This window comes from Scardinius erythrophthalmus (assembly GCF_964197995.2).
Source record: "Scardinius erythrophthalmus genome assembly, chromosome: 3".
NCBI classification, from domain to species: domain Eukaryota; kingdom Metazoa; phylum Chordata; class Actinopteri; order Cypriniformes; family Leuciscidae; genus Scardinius; species Scardinius erythrophthalmus.
This window is the reverse complement of record NC_138223.1, coordinates 54,892,105-54,915,849: the sequence shown is the minus strand read 5'-3', so window position 1 is coordinate 54,915,849 and position 23,745 is coordinate 54,892,105. Positions and strand designations below refer to the sequence as shown.

At 43.0% G+C, this 23,745-nt stretch overlaps 2 protein-coding genes across 2 annotated transcripts in view; one reads left to right on the top strand and one right to left on the bottom strand.

Annotated features, from left to right (window-relative positions):
* Positions 1–471: 471 nt before the first annotated feature.
* Positions 472–21,980, bottom strand: trim35-1 (tripartite motif containing 35-1). The gene is made up of 6 exons (XM_081360117.1): positions 21,468–21,980; positions 3,594–3,689; positions 3,075–3,296; positions 2,534–2,556; positions 2,205–2,323; positions 472–2,132 (listed from the first exon to the last, which is right to left on the bottom strand). Exons 1-6 carry the CDS (start codon positions 21,849–21,851, stop codon positions 1,453–1,455), a joined length of 1,524 nt encoding a protein of 507 aa, XP_081216243.1. The 5' UTR covers positions 21,852–21,980; the 3' UTR covers positions 472–1,452.
* colgalt1b (collagen beta(1-O)galactosyltransferase 1b) overlaps positions 21,938–23,745 on the top strand; it is an 18,534-nt gene continuing 16,726 nt past the window's right edge. Inside the window, exon 1 of the mRNA XM_081360076.1 lies at positions 21,938–23,074. Coding sequence (XP_081216202.1) covers positions 22,869–23,074 — 206 coding nt within the window. The 5' untranslated portion in view covers positions 21,938–22,868. The remainder of the gene's footprint in view (positions 23,075–23,745) is intronic.

The window sequence follows — 23,745 nt, the reverse complement described above, 5'->3', positions numbered from 1 at the left end:
AACAAATGTGTTCATAAAACACAAATATATAAACAAAAAAAATATAAAAAGGTACTGTAAAATATGAAAGTACAAACTGAGAATTATAGTTTTAATAATTTCATAAGTTAATAGTGTTTAACACATAGTGAGCCAAAAATGACTTTACAACAAAACACACCAGTTGAGTTGCTGAATATCATCTATATTGATATTATTTCACGGCTCTATGAAATGCTTGATTCTGATTGGTCAGTCAGGATATTCTGAGGTCAATTATTCCTCTGCAATGAATTGAAAAGAGGTTGAAGACTAGACGACCACAGACCGTTGACTGAACGTCTGATGCGTATGACACGCAAACAAAGTCATCGTCTGATTGAATACTACAGGATAAAAACAAATAGCCTACCAATGTAAACAACTAGCATAACATAATATTTTTTATCAGCTTAAATGTTAATTATTAGTCACTGATTATCAACCCTTTTATCTAACCCTCTCTACTTAACCGTCGGTCGCGCATATCCGCCATGTTTGTAGTTTTCTGAACACTTTTTACTCATGTTTGTAGTTCTGAACTGGATCCTCCTCCAAAGCGCAGGGGGTTGTGGGTAATATTAGCTGTTATAATGAGCTCGGATCCACACTTTGAAAATCCACAATTAATAGTCGACCATCCGGGACTTCTGGCACACTCTGTTCAACATACTACGCTTTGGGACTCACTTATTCTAATCTCACACACTGTTCAGGATGGATAGGGAGAGATTGTTCTGCTGTACAACTGTGAAGCAACACAAAGAGCTGTGGGATATTGTGGAAAAGAATAAAGGATCGATTCATTTTCTAAGATCGTTCTGAAATCAGTGATGAACTGCTGTCTTTCAAATAAGAAGTGGTCGACAATTAGAAATTTATATTTATTTGACATAATATTTACTAAAGAAATAATGTGAAAATATGTATAAGCAAAATTTGATAAAACAATTAATTGTAACTTTTGCGATTTTTTTTTTTTCAAATCTGCAATTGCACTCTTCAGAAGAACTTGTGTAATATTAATTACATATATTAAGTACATATTAAGTTAAATATTAAGTACATATTAATTAGATACTGAAAGATACTGATATAATCATAAATATAGAGACTGATATAAATGTGTATGATATAGATTTGCTTAATGCTAGCAGTAGATGAGAAATTATTTGCCTTTCTATTATTAATAATAGAAAAGAAAACGGTTTAATACTTTTTCTTATACCTTTTACTTTGTTTTAACAGTTTTGTCTAATAATTTATCAGACAGTCACAGATCTGTTAAACAGAGACATGAATAAATGGGAGCTCTGGCTCTATATTACACTATATTAACATATAATTAGTTCAGGAATCCTTTAGTTTTACTGGTGTGATTTTCAGAAGTCTGTTATAAAAGACCATTACAGTAAATGAAGAGACATTTCCTTTTCATCTGCCTTGTCGGTCACTCTTTCCTAACAAAATCCCAAACATGACCATGACAAAACCAAAACAGATGATGAGCAAGTCTCGATGTCTCTCCATGAACGATGGCTCCTTTTCCACGGTCAGAGTAACTTTAGCTGGGGCGACACGCAGCGGGACGGACTGATCTTCTAGGATCATGAAGGGAAAGAGTTTATTGGCCAATGGCACTCTATCAAATGCTGCAATGATGTGATTAATCCTGACATCAGAAAAGCTCAACTTCCTCCAGCGTTTCAGACGCAACGGCTGCTGAAGCAACTCATAGCAATACTCAAGCTTTACTCTCACTACCTGTGGATCTTCCAGCATCTGCAATCTACACGATCCAGCCGTCATCTCTCTGTACGAGTCTCCATCACGTCTGAGACCCCAGAAGCCGTTTTCAGGGGTCAAAGGTTGTGTAGGAGGTTTTCCCTCCAATCCAAAACACACTCCAAGGCTCCAGTGCCGACTGTTTCCCACTTCAATATCCCATGTGTGAACACCATCACTGTATCCCACACTTCCCAACACCATCCGGTTCCAGTGCAGAGGAAGAGGGTTAGGTTCGTTCTGCCGATGGAAACATGAGGTCACAGAGGTCAGATCATCTGACACAGAGACGTCTGGTGGAGATGTGTTTGGGTTCAGGATCACAGGATCTGAGGAGAACAGGGAATAGTCATGTATGTTGAAAAGCTAAGCAGTTCTTTCAGGAATGATCTAGTACTCACAGTAAGGGCAGACGTCCTTCATCTTCTCCCACACCTGGTACTTCAAGTTGCCCAGATGTTTGGGAACATCAATAAGAGCTTCTGAACTCAGTTTTTCATCTGGGAGTGTGTATTTAGCTCTAACACACACACACACACACACACACACACACACACACACACGCACACGCACACGCACACGCACACGCACACACACGCACACACACACACACACACACACACACACACACACACACACACACACACACACACACACACACACACCACTTAATCAGTTGTGAAAGTTAATGCTCATGAATATTCTAAAATCAAAAATAAAATCAAAATACCTGTTCATAGTCCTTTGATAATTCTGAGAAAAAGAACAGAAGTACAATAATATTAGACCGTATTATAATGTAAGAATAGACTATAACCACCAACAAAAGTATACAACCTCAACCATGTTGTTGTTGTAATATTGCGTATTATTAAAATTAAAATTATACAATGTAAAAAGTGGGTAAATGCAGCAGTTGCAAATCTAAAAGTTATTTTAACCCAATGCAGTCAGTCATGGTAAATATTAAAGATTAAAATATTAAGAGATTAAAATGATTCAGTCATGGTAAATATTATATAACAACATCATTTAGATAAGGGCTGTCCAAAATGACACACTATACACTGGTTGCACTCAATCGTGTAGCGTGTGAATTTCGTATGGTCCCAAACTGTTTTTTTACTAAGCGGAAACCATTTACATTGAGGGCAAATGATGTTTAACACAACTTCCATTTGTCAACAAAAATGAATTTCATCATTTTTCCAGAGCTGTGTGTGGAGTGAATGGCAGGATTTACCACAGTGTGTGTGTGTGTGTGTGTAGACCTGCAGGAAGGTGATGTCCTCGTCCTCAATTTCTTCTTTCAGTTCTCTGACTCGGTCACAGAGAGACTGTATTCCTCCTTGTATTCTTCTTTTCATCTTTCCTCCCTTTTCTTTCTCTTCTTCGTTTAGAGCTGCTATCCTGCTCTCCTCCTCCGTTCTGAGGAACTGATGGAGTTTCTCAAACTCCTCCCTGATTCTTCTCTCTGTCTGCTGAACTTGAGACTGGGGGAATGTCATGTGTGAAACTGTTAATCATCCACACGCAAAATCACAAGACAAATACAAATAAAACATTTAGGTGAGTTATCCCACATGACAGATCTAAAACACAACATCTTCTTACCAGGCTGTAAGCATTTTCAATGATATTTCATAATGAAAAATTCTAGTACAATTCTTAAATTACCAAATCAGGGAAGCTCCTCAAAAGTCAAGATTCAATTCAATTCAAGAAGCCATTTAAACAAAAGAAAACATATGTGGAATTTCTGTTCAGTCTTTATGCTAAACAAACCTCACCTGGATGTACCTGGAGATTTTGTTATCTTGTGATGTACCATTCTGTAAAGAGACCAAAGTCTTTTCAGCTGAACGAAGATCTCCTCTCAGCTTCCCCTTTAAAGGTAACAACACATGCAGTCATACACAAACTCATTTAAACCATTTAAACTTTCTTTCAGGAATGAACTGGGCTGCAATGCTTAAGCATTTAAAGAGATAGAGATAGAGATAGATAGATCACGTTTGAGCTTCAGCGAGAACCAATGAAATTCATTCTCATGTTATGCAGCATGTTTGAGCTTCAGCAAGAGAGAATGAGGTTCTTACTCGTGTTACGCATCAAGTTTGAGCTTCAGCAAGAGCCAAGAGGTTCATTCTCGTGTTACGCATCAAGTTTCAGCATCAGCGAGAACCAATGAGGTTCATTCTCATGTTACGCAGCAAGTTTGAGCTTCAGCAAGAACCAATGAAGTTCATTCTCGTGTTACGCATCAAGTTTGAGCTTCAGCAAGAACCAATGAGGTTCATTCTCATGTTACGCAGCAAGTTTGAGCTTCAGCAAGAACCAATGAAGTTCATTCTCGTGTTACGCATCAAGTTTGAGCTTCAGCAAGAACCAATGAGGTTCATTCTCATGTTACGCATCAAGTTTGAGCTTCAGCGAGAACCAATGAGGTTCATTCTCGTGTTACGCAGCAAGTTTGAGCTTCAGCAAGAACCAATGAGGTTCATTCTCGTGTTACGCATCAAGTTTGAGCTTCAGCGAGAACCAATGAGGTTCATTCTCGTGTTATGCAGCACGTTTGAGCTTCAGCAAGAACCAATGAAGTTCATTCTCGTGTTACGCATCAAGTTTGAGCTTCAGCAAGAACCAATGAGGTTCATTCTCGTGTTATGCAGCACGTTTGAGCTTCAGCAAGAACCAATGAGGTTCATTCTCGTGTTACGCAGCACGTTTCAGCATCAGCAAGAACCAATGAGGTTCATTCTCGTGTTACGCAGCACGTTTGAGCTTCAGCAAGAACCAATGAGGTTCATTCTCGTGTTACGCAGCACGTTTGAGCTTCAGCGAGAACCAATGAGGTTCATTCTCGTGTTACGCATCAAGTTTGAGCTTCAGCAAGAACCAATGAGGTTCATTCTCGTGTTATGCAGCACGTTTGAGCTTCAGCAAGAACCAATGAAGTTCATTCTCGTGTTACGCATCAAGTTTGAGCTTCAGCAAGAACCAATGAGGTTCATTCTCGTGTTACGCATCAAGTTTGAGCTTCAGTAAGAACCAATGAGGTTAATTCTCGTGTTACGCAGCACGTTTGAGCTTCAGCAAGAACCAATGAGGTTCATTCTCGTGTTACGCAGCACGTTTCAGCATCAGCGAGAACCAATGAGGTTAATTCTCGTGTTACGCAGCACGTTTGAGCTTCAGCAAGAACCAATGAGGTTCATTCTCGTGTTACGCAGCACGTTTGAGCTTCAGCAAGAACCAATGAGGTTAATTCTCGTGTTACGCAGCACGTCTGAGCTTCAGCGAGAACCAATGAGATTCATTCTCGTGTTATGCAGCACGTTTCAGCATCAGCAAGAACCAATGAGGTTCATTCTCGTGTTACGCAGCACGTTTGAGCTTCAGCAAGAACCAATGAGGTTAATTCTCGTGTTACGCAGCACGTCTGAGCTTCAGCGAGAACCAATGAGATTCATTCTCGTGTTATGCAGCACGTTTCAGCATCAGCAAGAACCAATGAGATTCATTCTCGTGTTATGCAGCACGTTTCAGCATCAGCAAGAACCAATGAGGTTAATTCTCGTGTTACGCATCAAGTTTGAGCTTCAGCGAGAACCAATGAGATTCATTCTCGTGTTACGCATCAAGTTTGAGCTTCAGCAAGAACCAATGAGATTCATTCTCGTGTTACGCAGCACGTTTGAGCATCAGCGAGAACCAATGAGGTTAATTCTCGTGTTACGCAGCACGTTTGAGCTTCAGCAAGAACCAATGAGGTTCATTCTCGTGTTACGCATCAAGTTTGAGCTTCAGCAAGAACCAATGAGGTTCATTCTCGTGTTACACAGCACGTTTGAGCTTCAGCAAGAACCAATGAGGTACATTCTCATGTTACGCAGCACATTTGAGTTTCAGCAAGAACCAATGAGGTTCATTCTCGTGTTACGCATCAAGTTTGAGCTTCAGCAAGAACCAATGAGGTTCATTCTCGTGTTACGCAGCACGTTTGAGCTTCAGCAAGAACCAATGAGGTTCATTCTCATGTTACGCAGCACGTTTGAGCTTCAGCAAGAACCAATGAGGTTCATTCTCGTGTTACGCATCAAGTTTGAGCTTCAGCAAGAACCAATGAGGTTCATTCTCGTGTTACGCAGCACGTTTGAGCTTCAGCAAGAACCAATGAGGTTCATTCTCGTGTTACGCAGCACGTCTGAGCTTCAGCGAGAACCAATGAGGTTCATTCTCATGTTACGCATCAAGTTTGAGCTTCAGCGAGAACAAATGAGATTCATTCTCGTGTTACGCATCAAGTTTGAGCTTCAGCAAGAACCAATGAGGTTCATTCTCGTGTTACGCATCAAGTTTGAGCTTCAGCGAGAACCAATGAGATTCATTCTCGCATTACGCAGCACGTTTGAGCTTCAGCAAGAACCAATGAGGTTCATTCTCATGTTACGCATCAAGTTTGAGCTTCAGCGAGAACCAATGAGATTCATTCTCGTGTTACGCATCAAGTTTGAGCTTCAGCAAGAACCAATGAGGTTCATTCTCATGTTACGCAGCACATTTGAGTTTCAGCAAGAACCAATGAGGTTCATTCTCCCGTTACGCAGCACGTTTGAGCTTCAGCAAGAACCAATGAGGTTCATTCTCGCATTACGCAGCACGTTTGAGCTTCAGCAAGAACCAATGAGGTTCATTCTCATGTTACGCAGCACATTTGAGTTTCAGCGAGAACCAATGAGATTCATTCTCGTGTTACGCAGCACGTTTGAGCTTCAGCAAGAACCAATGAGGTTCATTCTCGCATTACACAGCACGTTTGAGCTTCAGCAAGAACCAATGAGGTTCATTCTCGCATTACACAGCACGTTTGAGCTTCAGCAAGAACCAATGAGGTTCATTCTCATGTTACGCAGCACATTTGAGTTTCAGCAAGAACCAATGAGGTTCATTCTCGTGTTACGCAGCACGTTTGAGCTTCAGCAAGAACCAATGAGGTTCATTCTCGCATTACGCAGCACGTTTGAGCTTCAGCAAGAACCAATGAAGTTCATTCTCGTGTTACGCATCAAGTTTGAGCTTCAGCAAGAACCAATGAGGTTCATTCTCATGTTACGCATCAAGTTTGAGCTTCAGCGAGAACCAATGAGGTTCATTCTCGTGTTACGCAGCAAGTTTGAGCTTCAGCAAGAACCAATGAGGTTCATTCTCGTGTTACGCATCAAGTTTGAGCTTCAGCGAGAACCAATGAGGTTCATTCTCGTGTTATGCAGCACGTTTGAGCTTCAGCAAGAACCAATGAAGTTCATTCTCGTGTTACGCATCAAGTTTGAGCTTCAGCAAGAACCAATGAGGTTCATTCTCGTGTTATGCAGCACGTTTGAGCTTCAGCAAGAACCAATGAGGTTCATTCTCGTGTTACGCAGCACGTTTCAGCATCAGCAAGAACCAATGAGGTTCATTCTCGTGTTACGCAGCACGTTTGAGCTTCAGCAAGAACCAATGAGGTTCATTCTCGTGTTACGCAGCACGTTTGAGCTTCAGCGAGAACCAATGAGGTTCATTCTCGTGTTACGCATCAAGTTTGAGCTTCAGCAAGAACCAATGAGGTTCATTCTCGTGTTATGCAGCACGTTTGAGCTTCAGCAAGAACCAATGAAGTTCATTCTCGTGTTACGCATCAAGTTTGAGCTTCAGCAAGAACCAATGAGGTTCATTCTCGTGTTACGCATCAAGTTTGAGCTTCAGTAAGAACCAATGAGGTTAATTCTCGTGTTACGCAGCACGTTTGAGCTTCAGCAAGAACCAATGAGGTTCATTCTCGTGTTACGCAGCACGTTTCAGCATCAGCGAGAACCAATGAGGTTAATTCTCGTGTTACGCAGCACGTTTGAGCTTCAGCAAGAACCAATGAGGTTCATTCTCGTGTTACGCAGCACGTTTGAGCTTCAGCAAGAACCAATGAGGTTAATTCTCGTGTTACGCAGCACGTCTGAGCTTCAGCGAGAACCAATGAGATTCATTCTCGTGTTATGCAGCACGTTTCAGCATCAGCAAGAACCAATGAGGTTCATTCTCGTGTTACGCAGCACGTTTGAGCTTCAGCAAGAACCAATGAGGTTAATTCTCGTGTTACGCAGCACGTCTGAGCTTCAGCGAGAACCAATGAGATTCATTCTCGTGTTATGCAGCACGTTTCAGCATCAGCAAGAACCAATGAGATTCATTCTCGTGTTATGCAGCACGTTTCAGCATCAGCAAGAACCAATGAGGTTAATTCTCGTGTTACGCATCAAGTTTGAGCTTCAGCGAGAACCAATGAGATTCATTCTCGTGTTACGCATCAAGTTTGAGCTTCAGCAAGAACCAATGAGATTCATTCTCGTGTTACGCAGCACGTTTGAGCATCAGCGAGAACCAATGAGGTTAATTCTCGTGTTACGCAGCACGTTTGAGCTTCAGCAAGAACCAATGAGGTTCATTCTCGTGTTACGCATCAAGTTTGAGCTTCAGCAAGAACCAATGAGGTTCATTCTCGTGTTACACAGCACGTTTGAGCTTCAGCAAGAACCAATGAGGTACATTCTCATGTTACGCAGCACATTTGAGTTTCAGCAAGAACCAATGAGGTTCATTCTCGTGTTACGCATCAAGTTTGAGCTTCAGCAAGAACCAATGAGGTTCATTCTCGTGTTACGCAGCACGTTTGAGCTTCAGCAAGAACCAATGAGGTTCATTCTCATGTTACGCAGCACGTTTGAGCTTCAGCAAGAACCAATGAGGTTCATTCTCGTGTTACGCATCAAGTTTGAGCTTCAGCAAGAACCAATGAGGTTCATTCTCGTGTTACGCAGCACGTTTGAGCTTCAGCAAGAACCAATGAGGTTCATTCTCGTGTTACGCAGCACGTCTGAGCTTCAGCGAGAACCAATGAGGTTCATTCTCATGTTACGCATCAAGTTTGAGCTTCAGCGAGAACAAATGAGATTCATTCTCGTGTTACGCATCAAGTTTGAGCTTCAGCAAGAACCAATGAGGTTCATTCTCGTGTTACGCATCAAGTTTGAGCTTCAGCGAGAACCAATGAGATTCATTCTCGCATTACGCAGCACGTTTGAGCTTCAGCAAGAACCAATGAGGTTCATTCTCATGTTACGCATCAAGTTTGAGCTTCAGCGAGAACCAATGAGATTCATTCTCGTGTTACGCATCAAGTTTGAGCTTCAGCAAGAACCAATGAGGTTCATTCTCATGTTACGCAGCACATTTGAGTTTCAGCAAGAACCAATGAGGTTCATTCTCCCGTTACGCAGCACGTTTGAGCTTCAGCAAGAACCAATGAGGTTCATTCTCGCATTACGCAGCACGTTTGAGCTTCAGCAAGAACCAATGAGGTTCATTCTCATGTTACGCAGCACATTTGAGTTTCAGCGAGAACCAATGAGATTCATTCTCGTGTTACGCAGCACGTTTGAGCTTCAGCAAGAACCAATGAGGTTCATTCTCGCATTACACAGCACGTTTGAGCTTCAGCAAGAACCAATGAGGTTCATTCTCGCATTACACAGCACGTTTGAGCTTCAGCAAGAACCAATGAGGTTCATTCTCATGTTACGCAGCACATTTGAGTTTCAGCAAGAACCAATGAGGTTCATTCTCGTGTTACGCAGCACGTTTGAGCTTCAGCAAGAACCAATGAGGTTCATTCTCGCATTACGCAGCACGTTTGAGCTTCAGCAAGAACCAATGAGGTTCATTCTCATGTTACGCAGCACATTTGAGTTTCAGCGAGAACCAATGAGATTCATTCTCGTGTTACGCAGCACGTTTGAGCTTCAGCAAGAACCAATGAGGTTCATTCTCATGTTACGCAGCACATTTGAGTTTCAGCGAGAACCAATGAGATTCATTCTCGTGTTACGCAGCACATTTGAGTTTCAGCGAGAACCAATGAGATTCATTCTCGTGTTACGCAGCACGTTTGAGCTTCAGCAAGAACCAATGAGGTTCATTCTCGCATTACGCAGCACGTTTGAGCTTCAGCAAGAACCAATGAGGTTCATTCTCATGTTACGCAGCACATTTGAGTTTCAGCAAGAACCAATGAGGTTCATTCTCGTGTTACGCAGCACGTTTGAGCTTCAGCAAGAACCAATGAGGTTCATTCTCGCATTACGCAGCACGTTTGAGCTTCAGCAAGAACCAATGAGGTTCATTCTCATGTTACGCAGCACATTTGAGTTTCAGCGAGAACCAATGAGATTCATTCTCGTGTTACGCAGCACGTTTGAGCTTCAGCAAGAACCAATGAGATTCATTCTCGTGTTACGCAGCACATTTGAGTTTCAGCGAGAACCAATGAGATTCATTCTCGCATTACGCAGCACGTTTGAGCTTCAGCAAGAACCAATGAGGTTCATTCTCATGTTACGCAGCACATTTGAGTTTCAGCGAGAACCAATGAGATTCATTCTCGTGTTACGCAGCACGTTTGAGCTTCAGCAAGAACCAATGAGGTTCATTCTCGCATTACGCAGCACGTTTGAGCTTCAGCAAGAACCAATGAGGTTCATTCTCGCATTACGCAGCACGTTTGAGCTTCAGCGAGAACCAATGAGATTCATTCTCGTGTTACGCAGCACATTTGAGTTTCAGCGAGAACCAATGAGATTCATTCTCGCATTACGCAGCACGTTTGAGCTTCAGCAAGAACCAATGAGGTTCATTCTCATGTTACGCATCACGTTTGAGCTTCAGCAAGAACCAATGAGGTTCATTCTCATGTTACGCATCACGTTTGAGCTTCAGCAAGAACCAATGAGGTTCATTCTCATGTTACGCATCACGTTTGAGCTTCAGCAAGAACCAATGAGGTTCATTCTCGTGTTACGCAGCACGTTTGAGCTTCAGCAAGAACCAATTAGGTTCATTCTCATGTTACGCAGCACATTTGAGTTTCAGCGAGAACCAATGAGATTCATTCTCGTGTTACGCAGCACGTTTGAGCTTCAGCAAGAACCAATGAGGTTCATTCTCATGTTACGCAGCACATTTGAGTTTCAGCGAGAACCAATGAGATTCATTCTCGTGTTACGCAGCACGTTTGAGCTTCAGCAAGAACCAATGAGATTCATTCTCGTGTTACGCAGCACATTTGAGTTTCAGCGAGAACCAATGAGATTCATTCTCGCATTACGCAGCACGTTTGAGCTTCAGCAAGAACCAATGAGGTTCATTCTCATGTTACGCAGCACATTTGAGTTTCAGCGAGAACCAATGAGATTCATTCTCGTGTTACGCAGCACGTTTGAGCTTCAGCAAGAACCAATGAGGTTCATTCTCGCATTACGCAGCACGTTTGAGCTTCAGCAAGAACCAATGAGGTTCATTCTCGCATTACGCAGCACGTTTGAGCTTCAGCGAGAACCAATGAGATTCATTCTCGTGTTACGCAGCACATTTGAGTTTCAGCGAGAACCAATGAGATTCATTCTCGCATTACGCAGCACGTTTGAGCTTCAGCAAGAACCAATGAGGTTCATTCTCATGTTACGCATCACGTTTGAGCTTCAGCAAGAACCAATGAGGTTCATTCTCATGTTACGCATCACGTTTGAGCTTCAGCAAGAACCAATGAGGTTCATTCTCATGTTACGCATCACGTTTGAGCTTCAGCAAGAACCAATGAGGTTCATTCTCGTGTTACGCAGCACGTTTGAGCATCAGCAAGAACCAATGAGGTTCATTCTCATGTTACGCAGCACATTTGAGTTTCAGCGAGAACCAATGAGATTCATTCTCGTGTTACGCAGCACGTTTGAGCTTCAGCAAGAACCAATGAGGTTCATTCTCGCATTACGCAGCACGTTTGAGCTTCAGCAAGAACCAATGAGGTTCATTCTCGTGTTACGCAGCACGTTTGAGCTTCAGCGAGAACCAATGAGGTTCATTCTCGTGTTACGCAGCACGTTTGAGCTTCTGCAAGAACCATTGAGGTTGATTCTCGTGTTACGCTGCACGTTTGAGCTTCAGCAAGAACCAATGAGGTTCATTCTCGCATTACGCAGCACGTTTGAGCTTCAGCAAGAACCAATGAGGTTTATTCTCATGTTACGCAGCACATTTGAGTTTCAGCGAGAACCAATGAGATTCATTCTCGTGTTACGCAGCACGTTTGAGCTTCAGCAAGAACCAATGAGGTTCATTCTCGCATTACGCAGCACGTTTGAGCTTCAGCAAGAACCAATGAGGTTCATTCTCGTGTTACGCAGCACATTTGAGTTTCAGCGAGAACCAATGAGATTCATTCTCGTGTTACGCAGCACATTTGAGTTTCAGCGAGAACCAATGAGATTCATTCTCGCATTACGCAGCACGTTTGAGCTTCAGCAAGAACCAATGAGGTTCATTCTCATGTTACGCATCACGTTTGAGCTTCAGCAAGAACCAATGAGGTTCATTCTCATGTTACGCAGCACATTTGAGTTTCAGCGAGAACCAATGAGATTCATTCTCGTGTTACGCAGCACGTTTGAGCTTCAGCAAGAACCAATGAGGTTCATTCTCGCATTACGCAGCACGTTTGAGCTTCAGCAAGAACCAATGAGGTTCATTCTCGTGTTACGCAGCACATTTGAGTTTCAGCGAGAACCAATGAGATTCATTCTCGTGTTACGCAGCACATTTGAGTTTCAGCGAGAACCAATGAGATTCATTCTCGCATTACGCAGCACGTTTGAGCTTCAGCAAGAACCAATGAGGTTCATTCTCATGTTACGCATCACGTTTGAGCTTCAGCAAGAACCAATGAGGTTCATTCTCATGTTACGCATCACGTTTGAGCTTCAGCAAGAACCAATGAGGTTCATTCTCGTGTTACGCAGCACGTTTGAGCATCAGCAAGAACCAATGAGGTTCATTCTCATGTTACGCAGCACATTTGAGTTTCAGCGAGAACCAATGAGATTCATTCTCGTGTTACGCAGCACGTTTGAGCTTCAGCAAGAACCAATGAGGTTCATTCTCGCATTACGCAGCACGTTTGAGCTTCAGCAAGAACCAATGAGGTTCATTCTCGTGTTACGCAGCACGTTTGAGCTTCAGCGAGAACCAATGAGGTTCATTCTCGTGTTACGCAGCACGTTTGAGCTTCTGCAAGAACCATTGAGGTTGATTCTCGTGTTACGCTGCACGTTTGAGCTTCAGCAAGAACCAATGAGGTTCATTCTCGCATTACGCAGCACGTTTGAGCTTCAGCAAGAACCAATGAGGTTTATTCTCATGTTACGCAGCACATTTGAGTTTCAGCGAGAACCAATGAGATTCATTCTCGTGTTACGCAGCACGTTTGAGCTTCAGCAAGAACCAATGAGGTTCATTCTCGCATTACGCAGCACGTTTGAGCTTCAGCAAGAACCAATGAGGTTCATTCTCGTGTTACGCAGCACATTTGAGTTTCAGCGAGAACCAATGAGATTCATTCTCGTGTTACGCAGCACATTTGAGTTTCAGCGAGAACCAATGAGATTCATTCTCGCATTACGCAGCACGTTTGAGCTTCAGCAAGAACCAATGAGGTTCATTCTCATGTTACGCATCACGTTTGAGCTTCAGCAAGAACCAATGAGGTTCATTCTCATGTTACGCATCACGTTTGAGCTTCAGCAAGAACCAATGAGGTTCATTCTCATGTTACGCATCACGTTTGAGCTTCAGCAAGAACCAATGAGGTTCATTCTCGCATTACGCAGCACGTTTGAGCTTCAGCGAGAACCAATGAGATTCATTCTCGTGTTACGCAGCACATTTGAGTTTCAGCGAGAACCAATGAGATTCATTCTCGCATTACGCAGCACGTTTGAGCTTCAGCAAGAACCAATGAGGTTCATTCTCATGTTACGCATCACGTTTGAGCTTCAGCAAGAACCAATGAGGTTCATTCTCATGTTACGCATCACGTTTGAGCTTCAGCAAGAACCAATGAGGTTCATTCTCATGTTACGCATCACGTTTGAGCTTCAGCGAGAACCAATGAGGTTCATTCTCATGTTACGCAGCACATTTGAGTTTCAGCGAGAACCAATGAGATTCATTCTCGTGTTACGCAGCACGTTTGAGCTTCAGCAAGAACCAATGAGGTTCATTCTCGCATTACGCAGCACGTTTGAGCTTCAGCAAGAACCAATGAGGTTCATTCTCATGTTACGCAGCACATTTGAGTTTCAGCAAGAACCAATGAGGTTCATTCTCGTGTTACGCTGCACGTTTGAGCTTCAGCAAGAACCAATGAGGTTCATTCTCGCATTACGCAGCACGTTTGAGCTTCAGCAAGAACCAATGAGGTTCATTCTCGTGTTACGCAGCACGTTTGAGCTTCAGCGAGAACCAATGAGGTTCATTCTCGTGTTACGCAGCACGTTTGAGCTTCTGCAAGAACCATTGAGGTTGATTCTCGTGTTACGCTGCACGTTTGAGCTTCAGCAAGAACCAATGAGGTTCATTCTCGCATTACGCAGCACGTTTGAGCTTCAGCAAGAACCAATGAGGTTCATTCTCATGTTACGCAGCACATTTGAGTTTCAGCGAGAACCAATGAGATTCATTCTCGTGTTACGCAGCACGTTTGAGCTTCAGCAAGAACCAATGAGGTTCATTCTCGCATTACGCAGCACGTTTGAGCTTCAGCAAGAACCAATGAGGTTCATTCTCGTGTTACGCAGCACATTTGAGTTTCAGCGAGAACCAATGAGATTCATTCTCGTGTTACGCAGCACATTTGAGTTTCAGCGAGAACCAATGAGATTCATTCTCGCATTACGCAGCACGTTTGAGCTTCAGCAAGAACCAATGAGGTTCATTCTCATGTTACGCATCACGTTTGAGCTTCAGCAAGAACCAATGAGGTTCATTCTCATGTTACGCATCACGTTTGAGCTTCAGCAAGAACCAATGAGGTTCATTCTCGTGTTACGCAGCACGTTTGAGCTTCAGCAAGAACCAATGAGGTTCATTCTCATGTTAAGCAGCACATTTGAGTTTCAGCGAGAACCAATGAGATTCATTCTCGTGTTACGCAGCACGTTTGAGCTTCAGCAAGAACCAATGAGGTTCATTCTCGCATTACGCAGCACGTTTGAGCTTCAGCAAGAACCAATGAGGTTCATTCTCATGTTACGCAGCACATTTGAGTTTCAGCAAGAGCCAATGAGGTTCATTCTCGTGTTACGCAGCACGTTTGAGCTTCAGCAAGAACCAATGAGGTTCATTCTCGCATTACGCAGCACGTTTGAGCTTCAGCAAGAACCAATGAGGTTAATTCTCGTGTTACGCAGCACGTTTGAGCTTCAGCGAGAACCAATGAGGTTCATTCTCGTGTTACGCAGCACGTTTGAGCTTCAGCAAGAACCAATGAGGTTCATTCTCGCATTACGCAGCACGTTTGAGCTTCAGCAAGAACCAATGAGGTTCATTCTCATGTTACGCAGCACATTTGAGTTTCAGCGAGAACCAATGAGATTCATTCTCATGTTACGCAGCACGTTTGAGCTTCAGCAAGAACCAATGAGATTCATTCTCGTGTTACGCAGCACGTTTGAGCTTCAGCAAGAACCAATGAGGTTCATTCTCGTGTTACGCAGCACGTTTGAGTTTCAGCAAGAACCAATGAGGTTCATTCTCGCATTACGCAGCACGTTTGAGCTTCAGCAAGAACCAATGAGGTTCATTCTCGTGTTACGCAGCACGTTTGAGTTTCAGCAAGAACCAATGAGGTTCATTCTCGCATTACGCAGCACGTTTGAGCTTCTGCGAGAACCAATGAGGTTCATTCTCGTGTTACGCAGCACGTTTGAGCTTCAGCGAGAACCAATGAGGTTCATTCTCGCATTACGCAGCACGTTTGAGCTTCAGCAAGAACCAATGAGGTTCATTCTCATGTTACGCAGCACATTTGAGTTTCAGCGAGAACCAATGAGATTCATTCTTGTGTTACGCAGCACGTTTGAGCTTCAGCAAGAACCAATGAGGTTCATTCTCGCATTACGCAGCACGTTTGAGCTTCAGCAAGAACCAATGAGGTTCATTCTCGTGTTACGCATCACGTTTGAGCTTCAGCAAGAACCAATGAGGTTCATTCTCATGTTACGCAGCACATTTGAGTTTCAGCGAGAACCAATGAGATTCATTCTCGTGTTACGCAGCACATTTGAGTTTCAGCGAGAACCAATGAGATTCATTCTCGCATTACGCAGCACGTTTGAGCTTCAGCAAGAACCAATGAGGTTCATTCTCATGTTACGCATCACGTTTGAGCTTCAGCAAGAACCAATGAGGTTCATTCTCATGTTACGCATCACGTTTGAGCTTCAGCAAGAACCAATGAGGTTCATTCTCATGTTACGCATCACGTTTGAGCTTCAGCAAGAACCAATGAGGTTCATTCTCATGTTACGCAGCACGTTTGAGCTTCAGCAAGAACTAATGAGGTTCATTCTCATGTTACGCAGCACATTTGAGTTTCAGCGAGAACCAATGAGATTCATTCTCGTGTTACGCAGCACGTTTGAGCTTCAGCAAGAACCAATGAGGTTCATTCTCGCATTACGCAGCACGTTTGAGCTTCAGCAAGAACCAATGAGGTTCATTCTCATGTTACGCAGCACATTTGAGTTTCAGCAAGAGCCAATGAGGTTCATTCTCGTGTTACGCAGCACGTTTGAGCTTCAGCAAGAACCAATGAGGTTCATTCTCGCATTACGCAGCACGTTTGAGCTTCAGCAAGAACCAATGAGGTTAATTCTCGTGTTACGCAGCACGTTTGAGCTTCAGCGAGAACCAATGAGGTTCATTCTCGTGTTACGCAGCAAGTTTGAGCTTCAGCAAGAACCAATGAGGTTCATTCTCGCATTACGCAGCACGTTTGAGCTTCAGCAAGAACCAATGAGATTCATTCTCGTGTTACGCAGCACGTTTGAGCTTCAGCAAGAACCAATGAGGTTCATTCTCGTGTTACGCAGCACGTTTGAGTTTCAGCAAGAACCAATGAGGTTCATTCTCGCATTACGCAGCACGTTTGAGCTTCAGCAAGAACCAATGAGGTTCATTCTCGTGTTACGCATCACGTTTGAGCTTCAGCGAGAACCAATGAGGTTAATTCTCGTGTTACGCAGCACGTTTGAATTTCAGCAAGAACCAATGAGGTTAATTATCGTGTTACGCAGCACGTTTGAGTTTCAGCAAGAACCAATGAGGTTCATTCTCCTGTTACGCAGCACATTTGAGTTTCGGCAAGAACCAATGAGGTTCATTCTCGTGTTATGCACGACGTTTGAGCTTCAGCAAGAACCAATGAGGTTCATTCTCCTGTTACGCAGCACATTTGAGTTTCGGCAAGAACCAATGAGGTTCATTCTCGTGTTATGCACGACGTTTGAGCTTCAGCAAGAACCAATGAGATTCATTCTCGTGTTACGCAGCACGTTTGAGCTTCAGCAAGAACCAATGAGGTTCATTCTCGTGTTACGCAGCACGTTTGAGTTTCAGCAAGAACCAATGAGGTTCATTCTCGCATTACGCAGCACGTTTGAGCTTCAGCAAGAACCAATGAGGTTCATTCTCGTGTTACGCATCACGTTTGAGCTTCAGCGAGAACCAATGAGGTTAATTCTCGTGTTACGCAGCACGTTTGAATTTCAGCAAGAACCAATGAGGTTAATTATCGTGTTACGCAGCACGTTTGAGTTTCAGCAAGAACCAATGAGGTTCATTCTCCTGTTACGCAGCACATTTGAGTTTCGGCAAGAACCAATGAGGTTCATTCTCGTGTTATGCACGACGTTTGAGCTTCAGCAAGAACCAATGAGGTTCATTCTCCTGTTACGCAGCACATTTGAGTTTCAGCGAGAACCAATGAGATTCATTCTCGCATTACGCAGCACGTTTGAGCTTCAGCAAGAACCAATGAGGTTCATTCTCATGTTACGCATCACGTTTGAGCTTCAGCAAGAACCAATGAGGTTCATTCTCATGTTACGCATCACGTTTGAGCTTCAGCAAGAACCAATGAGGTTCATTCTCGTGTTACGCAGCACGTTTGAGCTTCAGCAAGAACCAATGAGGTTCATTCTCATGTTAAGCAGCACATTTGAGTTTCAGCGAGAACCAATGAGATTCATTCTCGTGTTACGCAGCACGTTTGAGCTTCAGCAAGAACCAATGAGGTTCATTCTCGCATTACGCAGCACGTTTGAGCTTCAGCAAGAACCAATGAGGTTCATTCTCATGTTACGCAGCACATTTGAGTTTCAGCAAGAGCCAATGAGGTTCATTCTCGCGTTACGCAGCACGTTTGAGCTTCAGCAAGAACCAATGAGGTTCATTCTCGCATTACGCAGCACGTTTGAGCTTCAGCAAGAACCAATGAGGTTCATTCTCATGTTACGCAGCACATTTGAGTTTCAGCGAGAACCAATGAGATTCATTCTCATGTTACGCAGCACGTTTGAGCTTCAGCAAGAACCAATGAGATTCATTCTCGTGTTACGCAGCACGTTTGAGCTTCAGCAAGAACCAATGAGGTTCATTCTCGTGTTACGCAGCACGTTTGAGTTTCAGCAAGAACCAATGAGGTTCATTCTCGCATTACGCAGCACGTTTGAGCTTCAGCAAGAACCAATGAGGTTCATTCTCGTGTTACGCAGCACGTTTGAGTTTCAGCAAGAACCAATGAGGTTCATTCTCGCATTACGCAGCACGTTTGAGCTTCTGCGAGAACCAATGAGGTTCATTCTCGTGTTACGCAGCACGTTTGAGCTTCAGCGAGAACCAATGAGGTTCATTCTCGCATTACGCAGCACGTTTGAGCTTCAGCAAGAACCAATGAGGTTCATTCTCATGTTACGCAGCACATTTGAGTTTCAGCGAGAACCAATGAGATTCATTCTTGTGTTACGCAGCACGTTTGAGCTTCAGCAAGAACCAATGAGGTTCATTCTCGCATTACGCAGCACGTTTGAGCTTCAGCAAGAACCAATGAGGTTCATTCTCGTGTTACGCATCACGTTTGAGCTTCAGCAAGAACCAATGAGGTTCATTCTCATGTTACGCAGCACATTTGAGTTTCAGCGAGAACCAATGAGATTCATTCTCGTGTTACGCAGCACATTTGAGTTTCAGCGAGAACCAATGAGATTCATTCTCGCATTACGCAGCACGTTTGAGCTTCAGCAAGAACCAATGAGGTTCATTCTCATGTTACGCATCACGTTTGAGCTTCAGCAAGAACCAATGAGGTTCATTCTCATGTTACGCATCACGTTTGAGCTTCAGCAAGAACCAATGAGGTTCATTCTCATGTTACGCATCACGTTTGAGCTTCAGCAAGAACCAATGAGGTTCATTCTCATGTTACGCAGCACGTTTGAGCTTCAGCAAGAACTAATGAGGTTCATTCTCATGTTACGCAGCACATTTGAGTTTCAGCGAGAACCAATGAGATTCATTCTCGTGTTACGCAGCACGTTTGAGCTTCAGCAAGAACCAATGAGGTTCATTCTCGCATTACGCAGCACGTTTGAGCTTCAGCAAGAACCAATGAGGTTCATTCTCATGTTACGCAGCACATTTGAGTTTCAGCAAGAGCCAATGAGGTTCATTCTCGTGTTACGCAGCACGTTTGAGCTTCAGCAAGAACCAATGAGGTTCATTCTCGCATTACGCAGCACGTTTGAGCTTCAGCAAGAACCAATGAGGTTAATTCTCGTGTTACGCAGCACGTTTGAGCTTCAGCGAGAACCAATGAGGTTCATTCTCGTGTTACGCAGCAAGTTTGAGCTTCAGCAAGAACCAATGAGGTTCATTCTCGCATTACGCAGCACGTTTGAGCTTCAGCAAGAACCAATGAGATTCATTCTCGTGTTACGCAGCACGTTTGAGCTTCAGCAAGAACCAATGAGGTTCATTCTCGTGTTACGCAGCACGTTTGAGTTTCAGCAAGAACCAATGAGGTTCATTCTCGCATTACGCAGCACGTTTGAGCTTCAGCAAGAACCAATGAGGTTCATTCTCGTGTTACGCATCACGTTTGAGCTTCAGCGAGAACCAATGAGGTTAATTCTCGTGTTACGCAGCACGTTTGAATTTCAGCAAGAACCAATGAGGTTAATTATCGTGTTACGCAGCACGTTTGAGTTTCAGCAAGAACCAATGAGGTTCATTCTCCTGTTACGCAGCACATTTGAGTTTCGGCAAGAACCAATGAGGTTCATTCTCGTGTTATGCACGACGTTTGAGCTTCAGCAAGAACCAATGAGGTTCATTCTCCTGTTACGCAGCACATTTGAGTTTCGGCAAGAACCAATGAGGTTCATTCTCGTGTTATGCAGGACGTTTGAGCTTCTGCAACAACCAATGAGGTTCATTCTCGGTAACTGCAGAAGAATAAGAATTGCCCCACCTTTTTGTTTTTTGTAAGACAAAATGGCACTCAAACCAATCAATTAATCTTAACTTTGGTTTTCTGAGTAAAAAAGAAAAAGTATAGTATGTGAATAGTAGGGGAGCGCGGGGCACAACCTAACGTGGGGCTAGTTGTAACGCTTGTTTTAAATACTTTTAAATACTAAATACTTAAATACTTCCACACATGCTTGGATGACGAAACTTTGTGTATTTACTAGTTGCCATATCAACACTATATAGAAAAAAAAATTCCGCCAACATTTTTTTTTTTTTGGGAAGATATCCATAGACATTTATTAACCCATAGCAAAAGTAAATTTCTTAAGTTAATTTTTCATCTCTATTTTTTGTTTTTATTTAAAATAAGACAAATCTGATATTATTTTAATCTCCAAGATGTTATTTAACAGTTGAGACACTAGCAGAAGACACTAGCAGGGTTTAAATCCCAGTTGTGCAGGTGGGGGCATGTTGTAACACTGAAATATACTATTATATTCGATACTTTTTTTTTTCATTTTATTGGGAAAACGTGAGAAAAAGGTGAATAAAGACTGAGAGTCAATGTTCAGAAATGACTAATTATTTATTTGTTTTGAACTATGTTGTATAGCTGTGTTTTCATGTGTTCGTAGTCAAAACTCAAAAATGAGTTTATATTTAATTATTAAAAATTGCCATTATTTTATATGAAACCTTTTTTTAATTGTATTTTATTTAGAAAATATTTTAGTTTGTTTTGAATATTTTTTTTATTAGATCAGATAACATTTTAAGCTGTCATATGTTATGTTACAATGTGCCCCACACATGTTACAATGTACCCCTCACCTATGGGGCATGTTGTCACATTTCACTTACATTCTTTCGGGGTATGTCAAGAAAAAAGTATATAAAACAAAACCACATAATTGTACTAGACATGTGGGAAATTAATGTGGGAAAAAATAAATACTCTGAACCATAAGTAGATTTACACAAACTGAAAAAAGTCAAAAGGCGTTCCTTTATGCCCCGCTCTCCCCTACAGCCTACTAGATTTTTACAATAAAGTTAAGACATTAAGTTAAGTTAACTAAACCACTGCACCGACACTGCTTAGGGTTTGGAACGACATGAGGGTAATTAATGACAGAATTTTCGATTTTTGGGTGAACTATCCATTTAATAGTTACATATTTATTTATGATCTGAGCACGCACACTCACCTTTCGTTGTCGTACAGCCTTTTGTAGCGGATGTATTTTGTGCCATCTGTGCTCAAGTTTATTACACTCTGAACATAAAACCTGTTCATCCGTTTGACAGAACAGCTCAATTTTCTCTCCGTGTATCTGACAAACATGTTCTCTATCCCTCTCCTTCCTCGTGTTGTTCTCTCTCAGGTAAGACTCACAGGTGTTCCTCAGGCTCAGATTGGACACCGGTGGCTGAGGTGAAAGCTGTCGACAGACGGGACAGTTTCTGGATCTGCTCGAGGTCCAGTGATCATTAATGCACTGACGACAGAAACTGTGACCACAGCTCAATAACACAGGGTCAGTGAAGAGCTCAGTGCACACGGGACACGACAGCTCTTCCTCCAGAGACATTTGGAGAGAGAGAATACTTAAAATATAATTCACTGCGAACAAAAACACTTTTTTAAGAGCAGCAGAAAAGGACGACGACAGAGAAAAGAAAACACTTCTTTATTTTAGTAGGACAGCCTCTCTGCTTATGAGGAAATGACATGTCAAAGTTTGATTGGAGGAAAAAGTTGGGGAACAACAAACCATGTGTAAATACAACAGGAGGCGCTGCGTGCTCGCTCATAACTCTCTCAGATACAAATGTCGTGCAAAAGCAAGAAATAAGAATTGTACTTATTGGCAACGTACACACAGTTTTGAAATATGTACACGTCTGTGACTATCACATTCAATCCAATTAATTTATGTGTATAGCGCTTTTCAGCTTTACAGAAAATGCATGTGTCTACATTACCATTTACAGTGATCTGTTATCAGAGGCAGCTAACTTTGCCCAATATGTATTTCAGAAATGCACATCCCTAGATACAAATCAATCAGTAATTTAAGGCAGAAAAGATCAGGTAATTGAAGACATTTACGATTAATGACATAATGATTACATGGTCTACTTTCATTCAGTACTGTTACTGTTGCATGCTTGTATATTTGGCAAGAGTGTGTGTGTTAAACCACGCCCACGAACTTTCTGGCAGATTCCACTAGAACACAGCTGCTTTTCTTAAAGGGGCCGCCGCGAAATTAAAGGCGCATACCCCAGATTGTGGGATTGTCACTCATAACTCTTAAGTCTTTACAGTTTAATTACCAGATATTATAATTTCTCTGTCATTTGCCAGATGATTGAGAAAAGTATATTTTTCGGACTTTTTTGTACTACGTTGTTTCCCCTTTTAGCAAGAAACCCTTCCCTTTAATTCTCCTGCAGGGACCACCAAGAGTCTCTCCGTGTTTATGTCGGTGGGCATTAAATCGGCGATGTTCACTGTTCGCGTCAGCGCTGCGCGATCAGTCTCGCGGCTCCGCTTTTCTGCCTGATATTCCGCTTTTCTCGGGCTCGTCTCTCGTTCTCCGGCTATGCATCTGCTGTGTTTCTTGGTGCTGCTGCTCTGGAGCGGTCCGGTGCGCGGTTATTTCCCGGAGGAGCGCTGGAGCCCGGAGTCCGCGTTGCTCGCGCCGCGGGTGCTGCTCGCGCTGGTGTGCCGCAACTCCGCGCACTCTCTCCCGCAGGTCCTCGGCGCCATCGACCGCCTCAACTACCCCAAAGATCGCATGGGTGTATGGTGAGTTTGGCGGATTAAGATTATAGAGTTAATTTGTCAGATTGGTGTTTTGCGCAATTACGCGTCTGACAGATGTGGACTGATGTTTTGTGTGTTAACTGTAATGCGGTGACTGCAGGGTTTCCACAAATGAAGTGAGGGGAAGTAAACAACAGAGGTGTTTGTGTGTTGAGTGAACTAAACTAACAGCAGCTGTGCTTATATGAGTGTGTTGCGTTTGATGTGTGTTTGGGAATGAGAGAGATGTACAGTTCTGACTCTCTCCCTGCTGTGGACTGTGTGTGTGTGTGTGTGTGGAGGGGATGGGCGAGTTCCGACGTGTCCGGGGCACACAGACACCCCCTTCATGCCCCCGATCAGGTTCAGCTCTGCCCCCTTTTTCCACGGATGATCCGATCAGCTGACGTGTCTTTGTAACGCGCGGATGGAATTGGCGAGGAAACAACAGTCTTCTGCATGACTGAGAGTCGGTGAGCGGAAAACTTTCCCTGCGGCGACAGAGATGACATTTATGAAACACCCTCTGAGAAACTGTATGACCTCAGAAAATACGCATGGTGAACTAGCTAGGCTACATATTGTTTATTCAAAATCATTTAAAGCATGTTGCCCCCCCCCCCCCATCAAACATTATTTTGACACTAATGGAACGCAAATTATTTGATAACATG

Bases quoted from the DNA above. Each gene is read 5' to 3' on its own strand.
- trim35-1 (XM_081360117.1), bottom strand. From the start codon at position 21,851: ATGTCTCTGGAGGAAGAGCTGTCGTGTCCCGTGTGCACTGAGCTCTTC. The intron at 2,324-2,533 runs GTATTTTGATTT...TGTGTGTGTTAG, and splicing joins TATCAAAGGACTATGAACAG to AGCTAAATACACACTCCCAG. The intron at 2,133-2,204 runs GTGAGTACTAGA...TGTTCTCCTCAG, and splicing joins GAAGGACGTCTGCCCTTACT to ATCCTGTGATCCTGAACCCA.